Source organism: Acomys minous (genome assembly GCF_964271855.1).
Source record: "Acomys minous genome assembly, chromosome: 12".
Taxonomy (NCBI): Eukaryota; Metazoa; Chordata; class Mammalia; order Rodentia; family Muridae; genus Acomys; species Acomys minous.
Genome location: NC_140493.1, coordinates 3762423 through 3782906, shown reverse-complemented (window position 1 = coordinate 3782906; position 20484 = coordinate 3762423). Strand labels below are relative to the sequence as shown.

Sequence of the window (20484 nt, the reverse complement as noted above, 5' to 3'; positions counted from 1 at the left end):
AAGACGAAACTAGCATTTCAGCAGGGTGAAGTGACTCCACCTGTGACTCCAGCGCTCAGCAGGGAGGACCCACCCTCCCCCCACATCCTCAAGTCTGCCTTCCGGGCCTAACATGAGGGTAGAGTTTGGCTACCATAATTAAGTGGTCTAATTGAAATATGGTTCTGAGGCTGGAGAGGTGGCTCGGCGGCTGAGAACTCTTGTTCTTCCAGAGGACCTGGGTTTGATTCCCAGTACAGACTGGGTCTAGTCACTAAGCACAAACAAGGAGGGCAGAGTGTTAGCTATGGCTGCACTCAGACACACCTGTTTGCAGCCTTCTGCGTACCTCAGGCGCAGACTTTGGGAGTTAGCGCTCTGAGACAGACTGCCATCCTTTACCCTTGTAAGAGCAGCCGCACGTGGGGTCATCAGCTTAAGGTGCATCAACAAAGGGTAAGAGCAGCCGCACGTGGGGTCATCAGCTTAGGGTGCATCAACAAAGGGTAAGAGCAGCCGCACGTGGGGTCATCAGCTTAGGGTGCATCAACAAAGGGTAAGAGCAGCCGCATGTGGGGTCATCAGCTTAGGGTGCATCAACAAAGGGTAAGAGCAGCCGCACGTGGGGTCATCAGCTTAGGGTGCATCAACAAAGTGAAGATGGCGAAGACAAGGAGTGGCTCTAATAGGGAGAAGAGGCCTGTCCTGAAGACCAACTCCCGCCTGTCTTTGTAGGGGAAGACATGCCCACTGCCAAGCAGCTAGCTGATGTTGGCTACAAGACCTTCTCTGCTTCCATGATGCTCCTCACTGTGTACGGGGGTTACCTCTGCAGCGTGCGAGCCTACCGGTACTTCCAGCTGCGCAGTGCCAGGCGCCAGGCTGCAGAAGAGCAGAAGACCTCAGGGGTCCTGTAGAACCCAGCTTTTCCTTGTGAGCAGCGAGGCTTGAGGCATGAGATGGAGAAGACCTCCCCTGCATGTCAGTCATCCTTGGCAAGAACTAGGCCACGCTGGCTTTCAAGCCCGCAGGGCTAAAGTGCCGTGGTTTCTGTGCCGTGTTGAAAGTTTATGGAGGCCATCAAACAAATGGGAACGTGAGGCTGAGGGTTATTACAGAGATTAAATATTTTGCCTTGTTTGTGTCTTAGTGTGTTTGTGTACTCAGTGTTTGGGTTACAGAGGTGGAGCCTTGAGTACCAGGTTTCTAGTGGCCTGCTGATCAGTTACTTTAGTCACGTGTCTTGCTTTTGTTTATTTGATTGAGATAATGTCTCTTTAGCCCTTGCTGTCCTGAGACTCTTATATAGACTAGGCTAGCTTGAACTCTCAGAGATCCTCCTGCCTCTTCCTCCTAAGTGCCGGAATTAAAAGTGTGCACCATCACAACCTGGCAGTATCGTTCCTTTTGCTGTAAAGACACCATGACCAAGGCAACAAGAATTTATTGGGGCTCACAGTTTGAGAGGGTGAGTCCATGACTGCCATGGAGGGGAACATGGCAGCAGGCCTGCACACATGGCGCTGGAGCAGGAGCTGAGAGCTTGCATCTGATCCACAGGCACAAGCCAGAGAGCTAACTGGGAATGGGTGGGCTTTTGAAACCTCAGAGACCACCCACAGTGACACGTCCTCTGGCAAGGCCACACCCCCAACCCTCCCCAAACAGTTCCACCAAGAAGCCTATGGGGGCCGTTCTCCTTCACAGCACCACAGCTGGATTGCTGGCCTTAGTTCTCACCACCCACGACACAAGAGGCCCAGTCTTAGCAGTGCTATCAGGCCTTAGCATCTTGGAGAAAAGCTGCTCCAGCACTTATTTGCTTATCTTTTGGTGAAGGGCCTCACCAGAGCAGTGTGCATATAAATATGTGCTCCACTGCTGAGACCTCCAGCATCTGGCCTACATTTTTGCAAATCCCTTCAAAAAAGCTCCCTGGGCAAGTGACAATTTCTAGCTGATTACTACATCTAAGGGCTGGGGAACTCCCCCAGCATGGCCATTTGAGTACCTCTGGGTCAGGAAGATGGGCCTGATCGCATCAGTCTGTAACAGTGATGTGGAGATCCACATGGTGCAGGGCGAGAACTGACTTAGGAGTTTCTACATTACAGACCACATCAGCAATCCAAGGAAGGAACTGAGAGTGCTCAAGTAAATACTAATTTTTTTTAAAAAAACATTATCCTGTCTATGCATGGTGTGTGTGTGTGTCTGTCTGTCTGTGTGTCTGTCTGTCTGTCAAGGTCAGGGTCAGGGTTTGTCTGTATAGCCTTGGCTGCCCTGGACTCAGTTTGTAGACCAGGCTGGGTGCTCCAGTTCTAAAGGAGCTTACTCCCTCTTCTGGCCATCATGGGCACTGCATGCACCTGGTGCAGATACACATGCAGGCAAAACATACATACACATACAAATATTTAAAACATTTTAAGGGGCCTGGTGAGATGGGTCAGTGGTTAAGGGCACTGTCTGCTTTTCCAAAGGACCCAGGTTCAATTCCCAGCACCCACCTGGCAGCTCACAACTGTAACTCCAGTTCCAGGGATTCTGACACCTTCAGACCAAGCACATAGAATAAAACATTTTAAATTAGCCGGGCATACTGGTGCATGATTTTAGTTCCAGTACTCAGGGCGGCAGAGACAGGCAGATCTCTGAGTTTGAAGCCAGCCTAGTCTGCAAAGCCAGTCTAGGACAGCCAAGGATACACACAGAAACCCTGCCTCAAAAAACAGTAACAAAAAAGGTAAAAAGTTAAATATGTTTAATTATTAGGGCATTGGTGGACTACTGGGGAGGCAGAGGCAGGTGGATTTGAGTTTGAGGCCAGCCAGGTCTACAGCCAGGATAGCCAAGGATACACACAGAGAAACTGTCTTGAAAAACAAAAAGCATAAATAAAAATACAACTTTTTCTTTTTAAAAGTTTCTTTTTATTTGATGTCTGTTTGGTTTATGGGTTTATACATTGCAGTGCCCAGCCCATCAGGGAAAAGCAGGTAAAACCAGTTCGAGAGCAAATGTATTGGAATGTCCTGGACCAAGGTACAACGTGTGCGCGTCTAAATAGTGGCGCTGACTTTAATTCCAGTGCTGAAGAAGGCAGATATAGGGGATCTCTGAGCAGGAAGTTCCACATGTGACCCTGTCTCAAAAGAAAAAAAAATCAAAGAGGGCTGGCCGGCGTGAACTAGGGCTGTCAGATAGAGGAGTCGGGGTTTAAACACCAGCAGCTTCTCTCTTCAGAATGGCAGAATCTTTTATTCTTTGAAGGCACAAGATCTCATTATAGATAGTTACCAGCCACAATGTGATTACTGGGAATTGAACTCAGGTCTTTTGAAAGAACAGTCACTGCTCTTAACCACTGAGCCATCTTTCCAGCTCATGAATAAATAAATCTTGAAAAAAGATAAGCCTAGTCATCTGGGTGTGGTGGTGTACACCTTTAATCCTAGCACTCAGGAAGCAGAGGCAGGAAGATGCTGTGAGTTTGAGGCCAGCCTGGTCTACAAAGCGACTCCAGGACAGTGAAGGCTACACAGAGACCTTGTCTTGGGGAAAAAAAAACACCCCCAAAATTCAAATAAGCCTAGTCCCATGGAGGACACTGATTACAGAGAACCCCCAGTTCACATAGAGGTCCTGAAAGAACACTAGTCCTGGGGATAGAGGGGAGATTTTAACACTCAGTGAAGGAAAAAGCAAGGAAGTTTGAGTACTTGAGCTGGAGGATTTTAAAGCCTGGCCTTATGTGAATTTGATAACTTGTTTTGTGTTTCCTGTGCAGTCTGAGAAGCACCAGCTGGTCCTCTTCATCTACAAGTAAGTTGCACGGACTGAACCTGGGAGTAGTGGTCGTGGTGGCACACTCCTTTATTCTCAGCACTTAGGAGGCAAAGGCTGGCAGATCTCTGAGTTCGAGGCCAGCCCTGGTGTATAGAGTGAGTTCAGGACAGCCAGGCCTACACAAAGAAACACCGGCTCGGGAAAACCAAAACCAGTAAGAAGTTGCACTCAAGTCTGGGGGTGGCGCACGCCTTTAATCCCAGTACTCGGGAGGCAGAGGCAGGTGGATCTCTTGAGTTCAAGGCCAGCCTGGTCTACAAACTGAGTCCAAGACAGCCAAAGCCACACAGAGAAACCCTGTCTTGAAAAAACAACAACAAAGACGTTGCAATGAAGTGGTCTTAGGGCCAGACTGATGGCTCAGCGGGTACGAGCATTGGCTGCTCCTCCTGAGGACCTGGGTGTGACGTCCAGCACCCACGTGCAGGCTCACACTGCCTCTCACTCTAGCTCCAGAGGATCTGACACCTTGTGGCACCAGGCACACACATGGTGCACAGACGTGCATGCAGGCAAAATACCATACTTAATAAAAGAAACTATCTCAGATTATCTGCCCAGCACATCTCTGAGGAAACGTGCATGATACTGCACACAGCTTGTACATAATAGTAAACAAGTAAACAGTTTTAACAGAATACAGTAGAAGGGGAAGGTGGAGTCAGGAGCAAAGGCAGTTCTCACAGGCTCCTGTTCTGTCCACTGTGCCCGGCTCTGCTGTTAGCAGCTGTCACGGATGGGGACACGGGGTACAGCAAAGATTCTCCTATCTCAGGGGCTGGAAAACAAGAACTAAGGGACAGGGACGAAATACGTCCTTCAGAGGCACACCACACCCGGCCCAAATTAAGAACAGTTAAAATATACATAAAAATAAATTGTGTCTATCAGCTCCAGACAGCCTGACTGTGTGGCCCTAGATGGTGTGGCTTTGCCAACTTGTGCCTCCCGAGTGCTGGGGTTCAAAGTGTGCGCCACCACACCTGACTACAGAAGCCTTCTGGAGTTCATTTATTGCTGGATGAGAGAAACTCCTTTCTAAGCAGTAAAAGCACCAGATCCTGCTCCCTCTTCAGCGCGTGGTTAGCACCTGGTAAGAGCTATATATATTAGCTACTGGTTTTTAAATTGTTGGACCACTTGGTTGCATCTTCCGCACCAGTCAGCCCAGACTGTAATTATCCAATTTCCTAAAGCTAAAATTTATGTCTCCTTGACTTTCAAAAGCACTGTCTCTTGTATTCTACATTGGTAGTCAACATGGCCAATTGAGGAACTCAGGGCTAGGCTGGTCCTCCGGAGTAGCTCTGACAGATCGACTGCTTAGAACTTCCCTTCCCTATACCCAGCGTCTCAGGGAGCGTAGTGCCCCTGCCCCTCCTGCACTGAGTCTCAGGATATCTGTGTGTGTGGAAACCGGAAGCCATCTGGCAGGAGTCGGTTCTCTTCTGCCGTGTGGTTCCCAGAGGTCACACGCATGAGGATTGGCAGCAGGTGCTGTTACCCACTGGCCATCTTCTCAGCCCAGAACAATTCTTTCCATATCTTTTTCTTGCTATTTAAAAAAAAAGGCTAGGGTCTGAGCCTACCTGCCCTGGGTCCAGATTGCTGACACCAAGGTGTGCACCACAGGCCAAGCACTGTCATTTTGTTCTTGTTAAGCTTATTATTTTTAATTGTGTGTGGGTGTATACATATGTGCACATGCACATAAGTGTCAAATACCACTGGAGCTGGAATTACAGATGTTTGGGAGCACCTCTGGAAGAGCAGCACATGCTCTCAACCACTAGAGCGCCTCTCCAGCCCCACTTCATTGCCTTTTCCTATGACAGTCTCTGTGGTGCTCAGCCTGGCTCCTAGCGCTCAGGTTAGAGGCATTAAGTCATCACACACAGCTTTTAACCTTCTTTACCACCATACTTGCACCTCCATGTACACAGAGCTGCTAGAAATAGTGTTATAAACAATCACTAAGCAGAAAATTATTCTGGGAGAAAAAAATATATATATTTGTTACTACATGAGAAAAATCTGGATTAGGACAAGTTTCTCCATGGGTTAAAAGACAAAAGAGAATTAAGAAAACGTGGCAGACCCATTTATGACATGTTCAAATGTTAAGTGGCAAGCCTCTGTCGTAAGATGAGAGCAGATGCCCGTGACCATTTGTCTCAGTCAAGGTCACTACTGCTGTGACAAAACACCATGACCAAAAGCAACTTGGGGAGAAAAGGGTTTATTCGGCTTACACTTCCACATTGCTATCTATTATAGAAGGAAGTCAGGACTGGAGTTCAAACAGCAGGAAACCTGGAGGTGGGCGCTGAGGCAGAGGCCATGGAGGGCACTGCTTACTGGCTTGCTCCCCATGGCTTGTTCAGCTTGCTTTTTACTTTTTCTTAACCTCTTCTCAGTGAATGATTATTCGTATTAGCATGATTCGGGGCCCCAGGGTCGGGACCATCCTGTACCCAGGTCCCCCTTTACGGAGAACAGGAGGTGGGTGGAGCCAGGTCACATCTTCCCAGGAAACGTGCCTTCTGCTCTGCGGTCGTCCCAGGCTGAGACCCATGACACAGGGCAGAGGGACTTGTCCAGCACCACTCACACGCGCAAACGTCGCCCCCTGCGTGGTCATCGCCTTCTTGCAGGGTGAAAGTCCAGGTAGTTTTGCCCGCAGTTCCTGGTCTGGTTCTGGTTTAGGAAGCAGCTAAGGGCCAGTTTTGTAGTTCTTAATTTTAGTCTCCATGTCTTCAGCCATGGTGCTGACTCCTAAAGACTGCCCCAGAGCAGAGTAGGCTCAGTGTCTCAGCCTGCTTTCTTATAGAACCGAGGACCGCCAGGCCCAGAGTGGTGCCACCATGTTGGCCGGGGCTCTCCACATCAGTCAAACAAGAAGATGCTCTGTAGGCTTGTCCACTGGCTAATCCAATTGGGGGATTTTCTCAACTGATGTTCCGTCTTCCAAATGGACATAAAATTAGCCAGCATACCAATTAAGTATGTCTACTTTTCCTTAAAACATAAAGTGCAAAGACGTAGCTATTCTGTTGGACTCTTACCATACATAGAAGAAAATTCCGGATGTCCAAGAGCTTTCTGAATTAGAATACTGGGCTTTGGGTTTTTTTGTTTTTTTGTTTTTTGTTTTTGGTTCTCCAACAGGGTTTCTCTGTGTAGCCTTGGCTGCCCTGCACTTGCTTTGTAGACCAGGTTGCCCTCAAACTCAAAACGACCTGCCTGCCTCTGCCTCCCTGAGTTCTTGGACTATAGGCATGTGCCACCGCACCCACCTGTTGTTTTTTTTTAAGGCTTATTTTATGTGTATGTGTGTGCCTGAGTGTATGCATGCACACTCATGCAGGTGACTGTGGGGCCAGAAAAGGTCATAAGATCCCCAGAACAAGAGCTATGGGCAGTTTTGAGCACCTATATGGGTGCTAGAAACCAAACCTGGGGCCTCTGCAAGAGGTGGGTGCCCCTATAGTTTCCCTAGGGGGAAATCTTAATTATGGTAAATGTCTGGAACTCCAGCACTGAGGAGGCTCAGGCAGCAAGATTTGCAGACCCTGTCTCCAAACAACCCCAACTTTATCCTGTGCATCAGGGATAGTTACTTAAAAGCCAGGCAGTGGAGGAGGGGCGGAACACTTTAATCACAGGAGAGTAAACAATAGTATAAACCCGTTACTAGCACACCCAGCGCTGCTGGTCTCCTTGTCTCAGCTCCACCCCACCCCCACCCAGGCACCACAGGTGTCAGCAGTTGTCCCGGTCACTGTCATGTGGTAGGAAGGGGATGTAGTTAGGGCTACAGTGATACTGGATACCAATCCAAAGTTTTTATCAGGTTAAGTAACTTCCTGTTCCAAAAGAACAGTTCCCAAGACATGGAGCCGGAGCCTCAAGAGCCGTGTGACAAGGACCCAGATGGGCTGGAGACCGACAGCGAAACTCAAGATGCCGCCAGCGCTGGATCTAGGTGGGTTCAGACGTGACTAGGCAGCGCCTAGTGGTCTAGAATTGTGCCCTAACCCAGTCGATGAAACTCGTGCATATGCACAATGCACATGCACAAACATACACGAAAACATACAAACACAGAGAAATAACATTACCGAAGAAATGAGGGGGCATTAAATACAGAGTGGCAGAGTTTCTTTAAGACACAGAACTACTTGTTTCTTTGGTTCCTCGGTGCCTTACAGTTCTTCTAGTCACAGGAGTGTAGGTGTGGGGAGGCTCCAAAGAGTGGGCTGCTAACGGCTTTCCGAGTCCCATGCTCTTCAGCCCACTGGCTGCCTCCCGTATGGCCATTCAGGCAGTTGGCACCGTTGCTGGAGCTGCTGCTAGGGAAGCTGTGTGTGTGTGTGGTCTCATCTTCCTCTTCTGAGCTGCTCTCCACATCACTTCGATCATCCTTAGACACCTGGGTGGGACAGGACCGAAGGCAGTGAGCAGCGTCCCAGGGCAGGTTAACCTCAAGCCTGCCTTTGCACTGTTCGCACTCTAGCCTATGTTCAGATGACAGCCTATGGTTCTGGACCAGCGGTTGTGATGGTGAGCAGATTTTGCCTGCTTTCTGTTGTGTTCTCCTCTATTCCATTGTGTGCCAGCAAGGCTGTAGGCTAGGAACAGCCTGGGAAAACAACCACTCAATCTTGAGTCCATGTGCAGTTGTGAGGGAAACTCCAGAACCTTCTCCCCTCACTCACAAGGAAACAGTGCACACGAGTGCCACTATGCTTTATCTCTGATGATTGTGGGCACTGTATTTATTCAGCCTGGTTATCCTGACTCTGCTATCACTGGGCTTAACAGGATGTTCTGGCATCACTAGGACACAAAGTCAGGGATGGGTAGGCAGTCAGTGTGGAGAGCCTTCCCAACCCCATCAGCACCTGGGCTTTGGTTTGTATATCTCCTCCCCCCCCATCCCCCTTTGGTTTTTCTCTGTGTAGCCTTGGCTATCCTGGACCAGCTTTGTAGACTAGGCTAGTTTCGAATTCACAGAGATCCGCCTTCCTCTGCCCTCTGAGTACTGGGATTAAAGGTGTGTACCACTATGCCTGGCTTGTTTTGTATTTTCAAATGAAAGTTTTGGGTTAAAGTGGTGTTTTCCAATGAGTCACCACTCTGCACATCAAAGGGGTTCAAATTCTGTATATTAGGCCATAAAAATAGAGAAAACCCAGTGACACGTGTTAGGATAATGACCCCTGTAACATACAGTGAGAGACACATCATTTAAAAAGCATTAGTGGTGAAGGAACATGGCTGCAGCTGCTGTTATAAAGTGGCAAGCGTTTGCTTCAGCTGAGTTCTGTGGCTGACTAGCTGTTGACTCCCAACTCAGACAACTGTGCTTACCTCATGTCAAGGGGATTCCCACCAGAGGGCAGAATGCCTCCAGAGTGAGGTGAGGGAGAGGCTTTAGAGACTAGACTTAATCCTGCCTTAATTTGGGGAAGGGACCTGGTAATGTCAGCTCCAGTCAGCAATAGCCGCATAGTTAGGTGAGTGAGCGCGTTCTGAGACAGCTGGGACCAGGAAGGACAGTGGGAAGAGAACACATTCAGTCAGGTGCTTCTCAGTACGACAGTACAGATGCACTTACATGCAAAGGATGAGACCGTCCAGCTCCCAGCAGGCATAGAGAAAAGGAAGGAGGTGAAAAGAGCAGGAGGTACAGAGTCGGGTCTGACCCGTCCTGGGTAGGTCACCTAGTCAGAGAGAAAGGCAGGGACGAGAGATGTCCAGTAGCTACAACAAGACGCACAAGCGCACCACACAAGTTCTGAAACCAATTACTGCATCACAAACAGCGACAGCAGAAAGTGGCTACCCAGGCCACGCTCCCTCTGTGCAGTCTGGAAAATCCCACTTGGGATTCTGCACACCTGGCAGCTTGCTTGCTTAACCCCAGTGTGACTGCTTTAGGATGTGCAAATGTCAGTCACGTTCTGTCATTAAGCAGCTCCTCTCAAGGCCGGAATTAGCTACGTGACAGAATACGTGTTCAGCACGCACTTTGAGGCCCTGGACTCAGCTTCCAACATGCCCTAAAAGGCATGGCATCTTTCCTTGTCAGTTTTGCACTAAACCACAGAACTCGTCAGTGCTCTCTCAAGACTTGCTTCAAATGGAGTGAGGCAGGTGCTTAGCTCCCGACAGACAGACACCAAGGCCGCCTTAGATCAGCCAGAGACCTGCCGCGCCGCTCCCGGGCTGCACCCTCAGCTCTACATCCAGAGCCACTCTCTGCTTTCTGGTTGTCAAGTGTTCCAGGTTGGCCTCACACTTACGACATAGCAAAGGATGACCTGAACTTGTGGTTTTCCTCCATTACCTCTCCAGCACAGGGATGACAGGCACACATGCCACTATGCCAGGTTATGTGGTACCAGGGTCAGAGTCAGCTTGTCACGCAGAACTGAGCTGCACCCCTAGCCTGCATGGGCCTGCTTGTGTAGCTGAGGCTCCCGGGCTGGACAGAGGACAGCAGAGCACGCCCACAGAGGGACGGGTTTCATCCTTACCTTTCCCTGGACCAAGGCTTTAAAAGCAACTCGTGCAATTAGGTAAGACCAGATGATGTGCAGAAGCTGCAGGACCAGGAGGAAGCCATTGAAGAGCCACCAGGAGGGGTAGGGCCCGATGATCTCCCAGCTCTCAAAGAGGGTTGTGTTCAGAATCCTGGAAGGAGACAAGAGTCAGAGTCTGCAGCCAAGTTAGGCCACAGAAGAACGGAGCCCCCAGGGCGTAGGCCTTCTCGCTCCTTCGGCACACTTTAAATTCATCACAACAGGGATGACATTTCATAGGAGAAAAGAGAGGAGCCTAAGGTGTCTTTACCTTCTGAGACAAGAGGGAGAGATGAAGTCTTAGGAAGTGCCGCTGCCTCACTGCTAATCACTGCAGAGCCGCACGGCACCCAGCGGGACAGCAGGAGGGCTGCGTCTTAGGAACGATTTAGTCTTAGGTGCAGAGGGCAATGAGTGGTCGATTTGCTGAGACTAAGCAAAATTTCCACCAGTCACTGACTTTCTAGTCTAGGTAATGAGCACACAGGGAAATGTGTGCACATGTCTTCCGGTGAGGATGAGGAAGCGGGCACAGAGCAAGACCAAAGCAAGGAGAGCTAGAAATCTAACAGTTCAGAAGAGGGCAAAGGAGTGATGAGCGACTTCAGCCAAGATGAACAAGAAAAGCCAGAAGCCAGTAACACCCATACCCTGACTCACTAGAAATACTGCCTAAGGGCCCCAGGTCCACAGGGCTGGGCCTCAGTGAGGAAAGGGCAGGGCACTTGGGTTCTTAGTATGCGACTGGCAAGAACAGAGTAGAAAAACTAAGTTGGCAAAAGCATCATTAGACACCTACCATAGGTCACAGCCTTAAGACTTACCACAATGGGTAGATCACTAGACGAGTGACCATAAACACTGCACCAAACATCACAAAGAGGGCGTCACAGAGCCGCTGATATTTGGCATAATTGGCCAGCTTGGCAGCCTGGACAAAAGATAAAAATTGAGTTGGGAAGAAAGTCAGTTCTCACATGCCAAGGAAAGGAGCGAGGAATGAAGAAGCATCAAGGCGGGTTCTTACCTCCAGCAGGAAGTCTGCCGAGTCATGCAGACAAAGGACCAGAGTTCCCACTCGGATCATGTTGTTAACATAGGAGAAGGTGATGAGAGTAACGGCAGCCAAGTGATGTACAAACATGATGAGGAAGTCCTGGGAAGAAATGGCAGCAAAGGTGAGGCTGCGCTATCCTCACAGTGTCTGACCCTCTGGCTCAGCAGTTAAGAGCACTTTGGTTCCCAGGTGGCTCTCTACTGCTTGTAACTCTAGTCCCAAGGGGTCTGATATCCTCTTCTGATCTCTGTGGGCATCTGGACACACACACACACAGTAAAATAAAGTGCCAGAGAACTGCCTATCAGCTACCAATTAATAATCTTTTTTGTTGTTTTTGGAGACAGGGTTTCTCTGTGTAGCCCTAGCTGTGCTGGACTCACTGTGTAGACCAGGCTGCTCTCCATCTCAGAGATCCACCTGCCTCTGCCTTCTGAGTGTTGGGATTAAAGACATGTGCTACCACCCAGCAAGAATTCATCACATAGCACCTGCACCACCCTGAGCTTTGGTATAAAGGAACAGGAGGCCGGGCATGATGGCACACGTCTGTAATCCTAGCACTGGGGAGGCAGAGGCAGGAAGATCTGTGAGTTCACGGCCAGCCTGGTCTACATAGTGAGTCCAGGACAGCCAGGACTACACAGAGAGACCCTGTCTTGGTGGGGGAAAAAACGACCAGGAGGGCAAAGAGGGAAAGAGCGAGCTTATCTGCTGCCTGCTGCCCCCACCCCCACCCCGCCCGCTGCCCTGACCATCTCACACACATTCATTGTTAGTTACATTTCATTTCTGAAAACATGGTGGAAAACTAGTGACAGCACCACCACGCTCTCTTCTCATGAGGGAGTGTGCTGTGACAGCTGTAACAGAGCTGGTAGCGGGCGCTGAGGGTGACGTCCTTACCTTTCTCTTAACATCTATAAACTGAGAAAACATCAGAGACCAGTAGAAAGCCAGCTGCGTGATGTAATAGTAGTAAAACTCTGGTAAGAGCGGCTGCAAGAGAAAGGAGCAGTTGGGTCAGGCCACCTCGGCAGCGCGCACACTGTGTAGCCCTCCCTCCTCCTCACGGTTTCCCAGGATCATCAACCTTTTCTTCATCTCGGCTTCACACACCACAGCCCACTCAGCATATCTGGGATTCTGGGCAGAGTGGCCTTCGCCTGCCTTCTCCCTCCACTCTCCACTACCCTGATACCTCACAGCGCAGGCGACAATCGAGATGCCCCTGTGAGGATTCTAACAGCTCCTGAGGACTCGGAGTCATGGAGGACCTTATCAACTAACACCAGAGAACTGCTCTTCTCTCCAGCAAGGCAGGGCCATGCAGACCCAGGACCTGGACAGCAGCTCACTTGGTATTTCTGCCTTGGATATGTGACTCACAGTGTCAGGGACAGTGCCTGCGCTTGCCGTCCTGGACCACGATGCACTGTCCCCCCCTTCACCTTACACAAAGACAAGCCCAGACCTACCTGATAGGGGTAGTTCTGCCAGCACTGTCGGGTGTCCCACAGCCAGGGTGTCTAAGGAAAACAAAACACAACAGACAATCCGCGTTGGCTACAAGATCTACCCTATATAGTCCTTTCTCTCGCTAAGCTAGGGCGTACAAGAAAGAGGACAAGTAGGTGTGTGGGGCACCAGCAACCCCAGCAGTGTGGGAGGCCCGGGCTGCAATGCCAGGTTAGCCAGTTTGAACCACAAAGCAGGCTAATGGCCAGCCAGAGCTACCTAGCAAGAGTCTGTCTCAAAAACCAACAGAACAAAACCAGACCACGGTTACAACAGAAGACGCAAAAAAAGGTGAAGGCGGCTCAGGCTGGCCCTGAACTCACAGAAACCCTCGTTCACACCTTTAACCTCTGAGAACTAGATTTGGACCTGGAGACTAGTCTGCTCTGCAGTGAGCTCTGGACCAGCTGTGGCTACACGAGACTAGGTCAGTTAGGTAGAGCACGCAGAGGCGGGACCACTGTGAGTTCTAGGCCAGCCTGTGCCACATAGGCACTGGGAGCCCAATTCAGGTCTTTGTGCTTTGACAGGAAGCACTTTACCAGCTCAGTTACCTTCCCAGCCACAACATTTAAAAAGTTAAGTTGTTTACTTATTTAAATGGCGGGTACACACGTTGAGTCTGTGCGTGTGAATGGGTGCTCAGAAGCCGGAAAAGGGAATCAAATCCCTGGAGCCGGAGCCACCCTGAGCTACCCTGAGCCACCCTGAGCTACCCTGAGCCACCCTGAGCTAGGTAACGGTGAGTCAGCTCGGATCTTCTACAAGAACAACGTGCTGCGCCTTTTTTCTTTCCTTTTTTTCCCCCAGAGGCAGGGTTTCTCTCAGTGTGCATTTACCTCTGTGTCATCTTCAATCCTAGCCCCTGAATTTTAAAAAGACCTGTTTTTAGTTTGTTTATTTATGTACATGAGTGCAGGTGCCTGCAGAGACCAGGGGTGCTGGACCCTGGAGGTGGAGTTATAGACGATTATGAGCTGCCTAACTGCTGGGACCTGGATTTCGGTCCACTACATCAGCAGTGTGCTTTCTTTTTCACTTTATTTTATCATTTTATGTGTTTTGCCTGCATCTGTTTGTGTATCACATGTGTGCAGCGTCCACAGAGGCTAGAAGAGGGTTGAAGGCAATCATGTGCGTGCTGGGAATCGAACCCTGGTCCTCTGGGTGCGCAGCCACGGAGCCGTCTCCCTCACTAGCAGTTGTCATTCTTAGCACGGTGCCATCTCTCTGGCTGCCTCTACCTTATTTTATTCTTTTGTTCTGTTCTGTGACAGGGCGTCACGACCCCTCCAGTAGAGTCTGTGTGACAAATGCTACTGCAGAGCCCGAGGTGACGACCCTTACTCAAGGGAGAGCCTCCTGGAACGGGTCTGAGGTTCCTGCCAGGAGTAAATGATTGCAGTTTTTCTTCTCATCTGTTTTGGAATATCCTGTCTTTGGTTTTGTTCTTCTGACCTACACTATCATATCAAGAACTTTTCAGGGGCTGGAGAGATGGCTCAGTGGTTAAGAGCACTGCCTGTGCTTCCAGAGGTCCTGAGTTCAATTCCCAGCAACCACATGGTGGCTCACAACCATCTATAATGTGATCTGATGCCCTATGCTGCAGATAAAGCACTCATATGCAATAAATAAATGTTTAAAAAAAAAAAGCAAGAACCTTTCAAACACAACTGTGTTGCTAGGAGATGCCTTAACTTGAGACTGTAGCCAAGGGTCATTCAGGCGGTTTTACTACCAAGTTCCGCTCCACTTGTTAAGAAAAACATAGCTAAGGATTAACCATAGTTTATATTATGAATTACAAATAAAGTGTTTAAGAAAGCTCCAGATAGTGACGGAAGAGCTAAGAAAAACCTGCCCTGACTCAGATGTTTGGCATGAGAACACTGACCTTTGATAAAGAGGCACACGCACTGCTACCAATCTAATGACTTAGGAATGATGGCTCAGTATTGATGACAACATTATTACTCTGCATCCTATATTTTGAATTGTGTGTGCCTAACTTCCTTGAATGAAAAATAGTGTAACTACATAAACACTCCCCATTTCCAAAAAATGTGTATAAAAACCTAACTCGCTTGCCTACAAAATACACTCAGATTCAAACACTACCCCTGGTTTGTCTCTGGCACTCGCCTATCTCTGTCCACCGACGCTTTGAGAACTCTCGTTCCTGAGTATCTATACCTGACTGAGTCGGTCCGTGGCAACAGGGTCTTACTATGTAGACCAGGCAGCCACAGAACCAGAAATCTGCCTGCTTCAGCCTTCTGAGTGCTATGATTAAAGACATGGGCTACCATGCTTGGCCTAATTTATTTTGTAACCTTATTTATTATTAATGTGTGTGTGTCATGGCACTTATGTAATTTATTCTCTCCTTCTATCGCCTCTTCTCTCTCCCCCAAGCAGTTTCTCCTGTAACCCTGACTAGCTTCAAACGCAAACATCTCCCCCCCCCCCCCAAGTCCAAGTGCTGGAATTAAAGGTGTGTGCCACCACACCCGGCTTCTTTCTCTCTTAACATATTTTACAGCCCCTTTTTCTTTCTTGTTCCTTTTTAAAAGATAAGAGCCAGACATGCTGGTGCACACCTGTAATCTCAGCCAGAGGCAGAGGCAAAAAGCAAAAAACTAAAACCAAAACCAAACCAAAACAAAAAACAAGCCAGGCGTGGTGGCACTCACCTTTAATCCCAGCACTGCACTCAGGAGGCAGAGGCAAACAGATCACTGTGAGTTCGAGGCCAGCCTGGTCTACAAAGCAAGTCTAGGACAGCCAAGGCTACAAAGGGAAATCCTGTCTCAAACAAAAACAAAAATAAAAACAAAAACAAGAGACAAACAAACCTCATGTTTATTTTTTACAATTTTTAAAAATTAAAATATACAGCCATGTGTAGGGGTGCACACCTTTAATCCCACCACTCGGAGGCAGAGGATCTCTGTGCGTTTGAGGCCGGCCTGAACTATGTAGTGAATTCTAGGACAGGGCTACATAGAGAGGCCCTGTCCTGAAAACACCAAAAATATAAAATGTATTACTGTATTATCCCCTCCCCCTAGTGCCCTCTGCCTGGCGCCCTCTCGGTCCAGGCCTGTTTTTCTTTCTGTATTACTGTCACATACGTGTATACACTATATAAACAACTTGCCGAGTGCATTTAGTGCTGCTTGTAACGTCTGACTTCAGAGCTGGCTGCGGCTGGTGGGCAGCCATCCCCGGGGAAGACTACCTCCCCTCTCGGTGGCATCAGTGGCCTGCAGGCTCTGTGTAGAGTGCGCCCAGGACCTCAGCCTCTTTTCTGCATCCTAATGTGGAAAGCTTACAGACTTTAAATTTCCTTTCTGTTCAAAGTCAAGCATATGTGGAGGGATGAACAGCTGAAGGTATTTAATGTCGACTTCTAGAAACCAAGACGTGGAGACAGGGTTAAAGCCCAGAGAGAGCACAGAGAGCTCAGACTTACCCGCCAGAGGAATCCAAGGCCGTAGCAGAACACACATAAATAGAAAGTGAATCTCCACCTGGGCGAGTAAAGAGCAGAGGTCGGGTAAATGGCTACTCTAAAACACACTCGCACGCGCGCGTGCGCGCGCACACACACACACACTCAAGGCTGGGGAACAAGATCGCACACTGGGACAAAACTGACCTCTAAAAGGCCAGCGCCAGCCCCGAGCCTCTGTTCACAACAGGTTTCCAAAGAATACGCTGGCTTGATTTTTCCTTTCCTACTAGACTCCTTCAGTGTACTCAGTTTTCAAATTGCATGACAGTGACTACCAGCCATTTCTAGAGAATTAAAAACTGATTGGCAGGCAGTGGTGGCGCACGCCTTTAATCGAAGGTACAGGCAGAGGCAGGAGGGCCTCTGAGTTTAAGGCTAGCCTGGTGTACAGAGTGAGTTCCAGGAGGGCCACGGCTACACAGAGAAACTTGTCTTGAAAAACAAACAAACAAACCCCTCTGTGAATTCAAATATAAGAGGAGAAGTTCCCACAGAAATGTAAGTAGAGAGCATGCTGGTACTGTTTCTGTCAAGGTGGGTAGGGGCATACATACTTATTTACATAAATGCAGTTACTAGAATTCACTTCCAGTCCATTTAAAAAGGTTTGTTGTTTTTTTGTTTGTTTGTTTGTTTGTTTTGAGACGGGGTTTCTCTGTTTAATAGAGCCCTGGCTGTCCTGGACTCAGGCTTTGTAGACCAGGCTGGCCTCGAACTCACAGAGATCAGGCTACATCATTAAAGTGTGTGTGTGTGGCCTGGCATGGTAGCACACACCCTTAATCCTAGCACTCGGGAGGCAGAGGCAGGTGGATCACTGTGACTTCGAGGCCAGCCTGGTCTACAAAGACTAGGACAGCCAGGGCTACACAGAGAAACCCTGTCTCAACAAAACAAAACAAAACTAGTACATAAGCTCTATTTCAATTGTGCCTTGGCTTTTACATTTTTATCTTGAACATTAGAGTCAGACATACCTAGTCAAATGAAGGCTTTATCCTAATAGTGAACTAATTCCCCCAAAGCAAACAGTCCAGCTGTACCCCACCCGTCCCATTCTCTGCTCCCCTATGCACACATACATGCTTTCACAGAATTTAGTGAGCGTTGGAGGCTTGCCCTGATTCCTCCGATGGCGAAACCAGCATTGGATTTTTCGGACATCCCAGTCCAGCTGCTTTGCCAGGCCCTTCAGCCTTTTCTCGTCAGGGTACTGTGGAGGCAGGGCCAGAGTTAGAACACACCTTCTCCACAGACTCCCAGAGACCTCCCGTTACTACCTGAGCGGCAGAGCGGTGACAACCACAGTGCCTCAAGTGCATTCACCTGTTCCATGCTTTATCCTCAAATCATTTTTTAAACAAAGCCACCTTATTTTAATTAACTTACAAATAAAGACATCACACAGCTAGTTTAGGGAAGTCAAGCATTTGCCCAGTGTCAAACTCTATACATCCTGAGGAACTTCTATACAGTTAGAATAGCAATTCTAAAGCAATTGAACTTGACTTTGTACTTACACTTTAACATTTACCTAACACATACACACACACACACACACACACACACACACACGCATGCACACACTGTGTACACACATAAAAAAGAAATTGGAATGGTTTTATTTTTCCCCTAATTTCAACTTGAAAATCACTTTTTGGCCGGGTGTGGTGGCGCACGCCTTTAATCCCAGCACTCGGGAGGCAGAGGCAGGCGGATCACTGTGAGTTCAAGGCCAGCCTGGTGTACAGAGCGAGTCCAGGATAGCCAAGGATAACACAGAGAAACCCTGTCTCGAAAAACCAAAAAAAAAAAAAAGAAAAGAAAATCACTTTTTTAGTAATAAATAAATAATTCCTATCTTACACATTTTTGTTTAGTTTTCTCTCTCCAGCGCAAGCTGAGTTAACAAGGGCATTCAAAACACAAACTGGAGGCTGGAGAGATGGCTCAGCAGTTAAGGGCACTGGCTGCTCTTCCAGAGGACCAGGATTCAGTTCCCAGCATCCACATGGTGCTTCAAACAAGCTGTAATTCCAGAACCAGGGATCTAATGCCATCTTCTGGCCTCTGAGGCCACATGACCACGTGTAATGCACATTATATGCATGCAGGCAAAATATCCATACATATAAAAATAAGAAATTGTGGCACTCTGCTGGTTAAGGTCGAAGTCTGACATTTTCAGATGACCACAGAGCCTGGTTTATAACTGTGGACTCCTTTCTCAGTGGGTTTCTCTCTTCCTCCGATCTGGGACCCCCAGGTCCCCTTATGAGTGTCACATAGCCCTCAGCGATTACACGCCTGACCGTTTCCTGATAGAACCTGTTCAGCAAGCATGTGGAGATTCCTGGAAACATCCCACCCTATGCTTAGGAGACTCTAGCCTTCAGCACATGGCCTTTAATAGTACCTGGAAGCTCTTCCGCCAACCACAGGATAAATACTGTGTTCTCCTTCTGATAGGACCCTGTGCTACTACATGTAAATGAGGTGTCCCGGCACCCCTATTCCCAGGGAGTCAGACCCCTCCCTACGGCCCAAGGCTTATAAATCCGATTCATGAAAATGAAGGTTAGCCGGCTTGCCCTCTCATGCTTGGCATTCGGCCATCATGACCATCTGAGACTCCATGCTGGGGAAGAATCACTGCTGGACTGAGGGGCTTGACTTCCAGCCAAGGCAGCAATGGTGGAGCTGTCTTGCCTGCTCCTGAGGCCCCCAGGCCTGTGACTCATCAGACCTGCCTTCTGGGGCTTCTGTCTGCATCTGCTGCTGTTTAACACAGCAGGTTACTCAGAGCTGTAAGGCTGCAGTACCGCCACAGCTGTAAGGCTGCAGTACCGCCACAGCTGTAAGGCTGCAGTACCCCCACAGCTGTAAGGCTGCAGTACCCCCACAGCTGTAAGGCTGCAGTACCCCCACAGCTGTAACACGGCAGTACCCCCACAGCTGTAACACGGCAGTACCCCCACAGCTGTAACGCTGCAGTACCCCCACAGCTGTAACGCTACAGTACCGCCACAGCTGTAAGGCTGCAGTACCCCCACAGCTGTAACGCTGCAGTACCCCCACAGCTGTAACACGGCAGTACCGTCACAGCTGTAACGCTGCAGTACCCCCACAGCTGTAACACGGCAGTACCCCCACAGCTGTAACACGGCAGTACCGTCACAGCTGTAACACGGCAGTACCCCCACAGCTGTAACACGGCAGTACCATCACAGCTGTAACGCTGCAGTACCCCCACAGCTGTAATGCGGCAGTACCGTCACAGGCTTCTGGAAGGCCTGGGTTTCCATTGCCGTCTGATACTGGCAATTTCATTCTAAAGATTTACTTTTGTTTTTGTTTTTGTTTTTCGAGACAGAGTTTCTCTGTGTAGCCCTGGCTGTCCTAGACTCAACTTTGTAGACCAGGCTAGTCTTGAACTCACGGCGATCCACCTGCCTCTGTCTCCCAAGTGCTGGAATTAAAGGTGTGCGCCACCACACCCAGCCGATTTACTATTATTATTGATACAGTGTTTTGCCTGAGTGTGGGCCTGCACTAGAGGAGAAGGCTTAAGATTTTTCACAATTTGAACCCAAGACCTTTGGAAGAGCAGTCAGGGCTCTTAACCGCTGAGCCTTCTTTCCAGCACTGGCAATATTCTAAAAGAGCTAACCTGTAACACTCCATGGAAAACTCTTCCCACACCCTGGCCTAGCGCGTGGGCCTCACCCTAAAGCACTCTAGCTGTTCCCCAGAAACAACTGGGACCTTTGATCTTGAGGTTTGTTCTCGTCCAGAAACAAGCAGCCCCTGAACTGACCTGCCCACCAAAGAGCCCAGGCTGGCCCACTGGATGCTGAATGACAAAAAAAATTAAAAACTTAAAAGCAAACAAACGGCAGGGCCAGTTAGGTGGCTTAGCAGTAAAGGCACTCGCTGCCAAGTATGATGCCCAGGGCCCAACAGTGGGTGGGTGG

The 20484-nt window shown here is 49.0% G+C and overlaps 2 protein-coding genes and 1 pseudogene across 4 annotated transcripts in view; 1 reads left to right on the top strand and 2 right to left on the bottom strand.

Moving 5' to 3' along the window:
- Window positions 1–722: 722 nt before the first annotated feature.
- Window positions 723–1119, top strand: COX14 (cytochrome c oxidase assembly factor COX14; the record flags this gene model as incomplete). Its single annotated transcript, XM_084751516.1, has 1 exon — window positions 723–1119. The coding sequence occupies one exon, from the start codon at window positions 723–725 to the stop codon at window positions 894–896; it is 174 nt and encodes a 57-aa protein (XP_084607642.1). The 3' UTR covers window positions 897–1119.
- A 4932-nt stretch (window positions 1120–6051) lies between these two features.
- Window positions 6052–6592, bottom strand: LOC311580181 (cytochrome c oxidase subunit 6B1-like; annotated as a pseudogene). Its single transcript has one exon. The product of its transcript is annotated as a cytochrome c oxidase subunit 6B1-like (transcript).
- Window positions 6593–7467: 875 nt separating this feature from the next.
- Window positions 7468–20484, bottom strand: part of CERS5 (ceramide synthase 5) — a 29304-nt gene continuing 16287 nt past the window's right edge. Inside the window, exons 3-11 of one of the 2 annotated variants that reach the window (XM_084751497.1) lie at window positions 17593–17723; window positions 16469–16526; window positions 12951–13001; window positions 12379–12471; window positions 11443–11571; window positions 11240–11346; window positions 10371–10527; window positions 9449–9554; window positions 8120–8260 (exon numbers count right to left, since the gene is read on the bottom strand). In XM_084751497.1, the coding sequence (XP_084607623.1) occupies window positions 8253–8260; window positions 9449–9554; window positions 10371–10527; window positions 11240–11346; window positions 11443–11571; window positions 12379–12471; window positions 12951–13001; window positions 16469–16526; window positions 17593–17723 (840 nt within the window). In that variant the 3' untranslated portion in view covers window positions 8120–8252. Of the gene's footprint in view, window positions 8261–9448; window positions 9555–10370; window positions 10528–11239; window positions 11347–11442; window positions 11572–12378; window positions 12472–12950; window positions 13002–16468; window positions 16527–17592; window positions 17724–20484 lie in introns of both variants that reach the window. The other variant, XM_084751496.1, reaches the window with a different exon arrangement.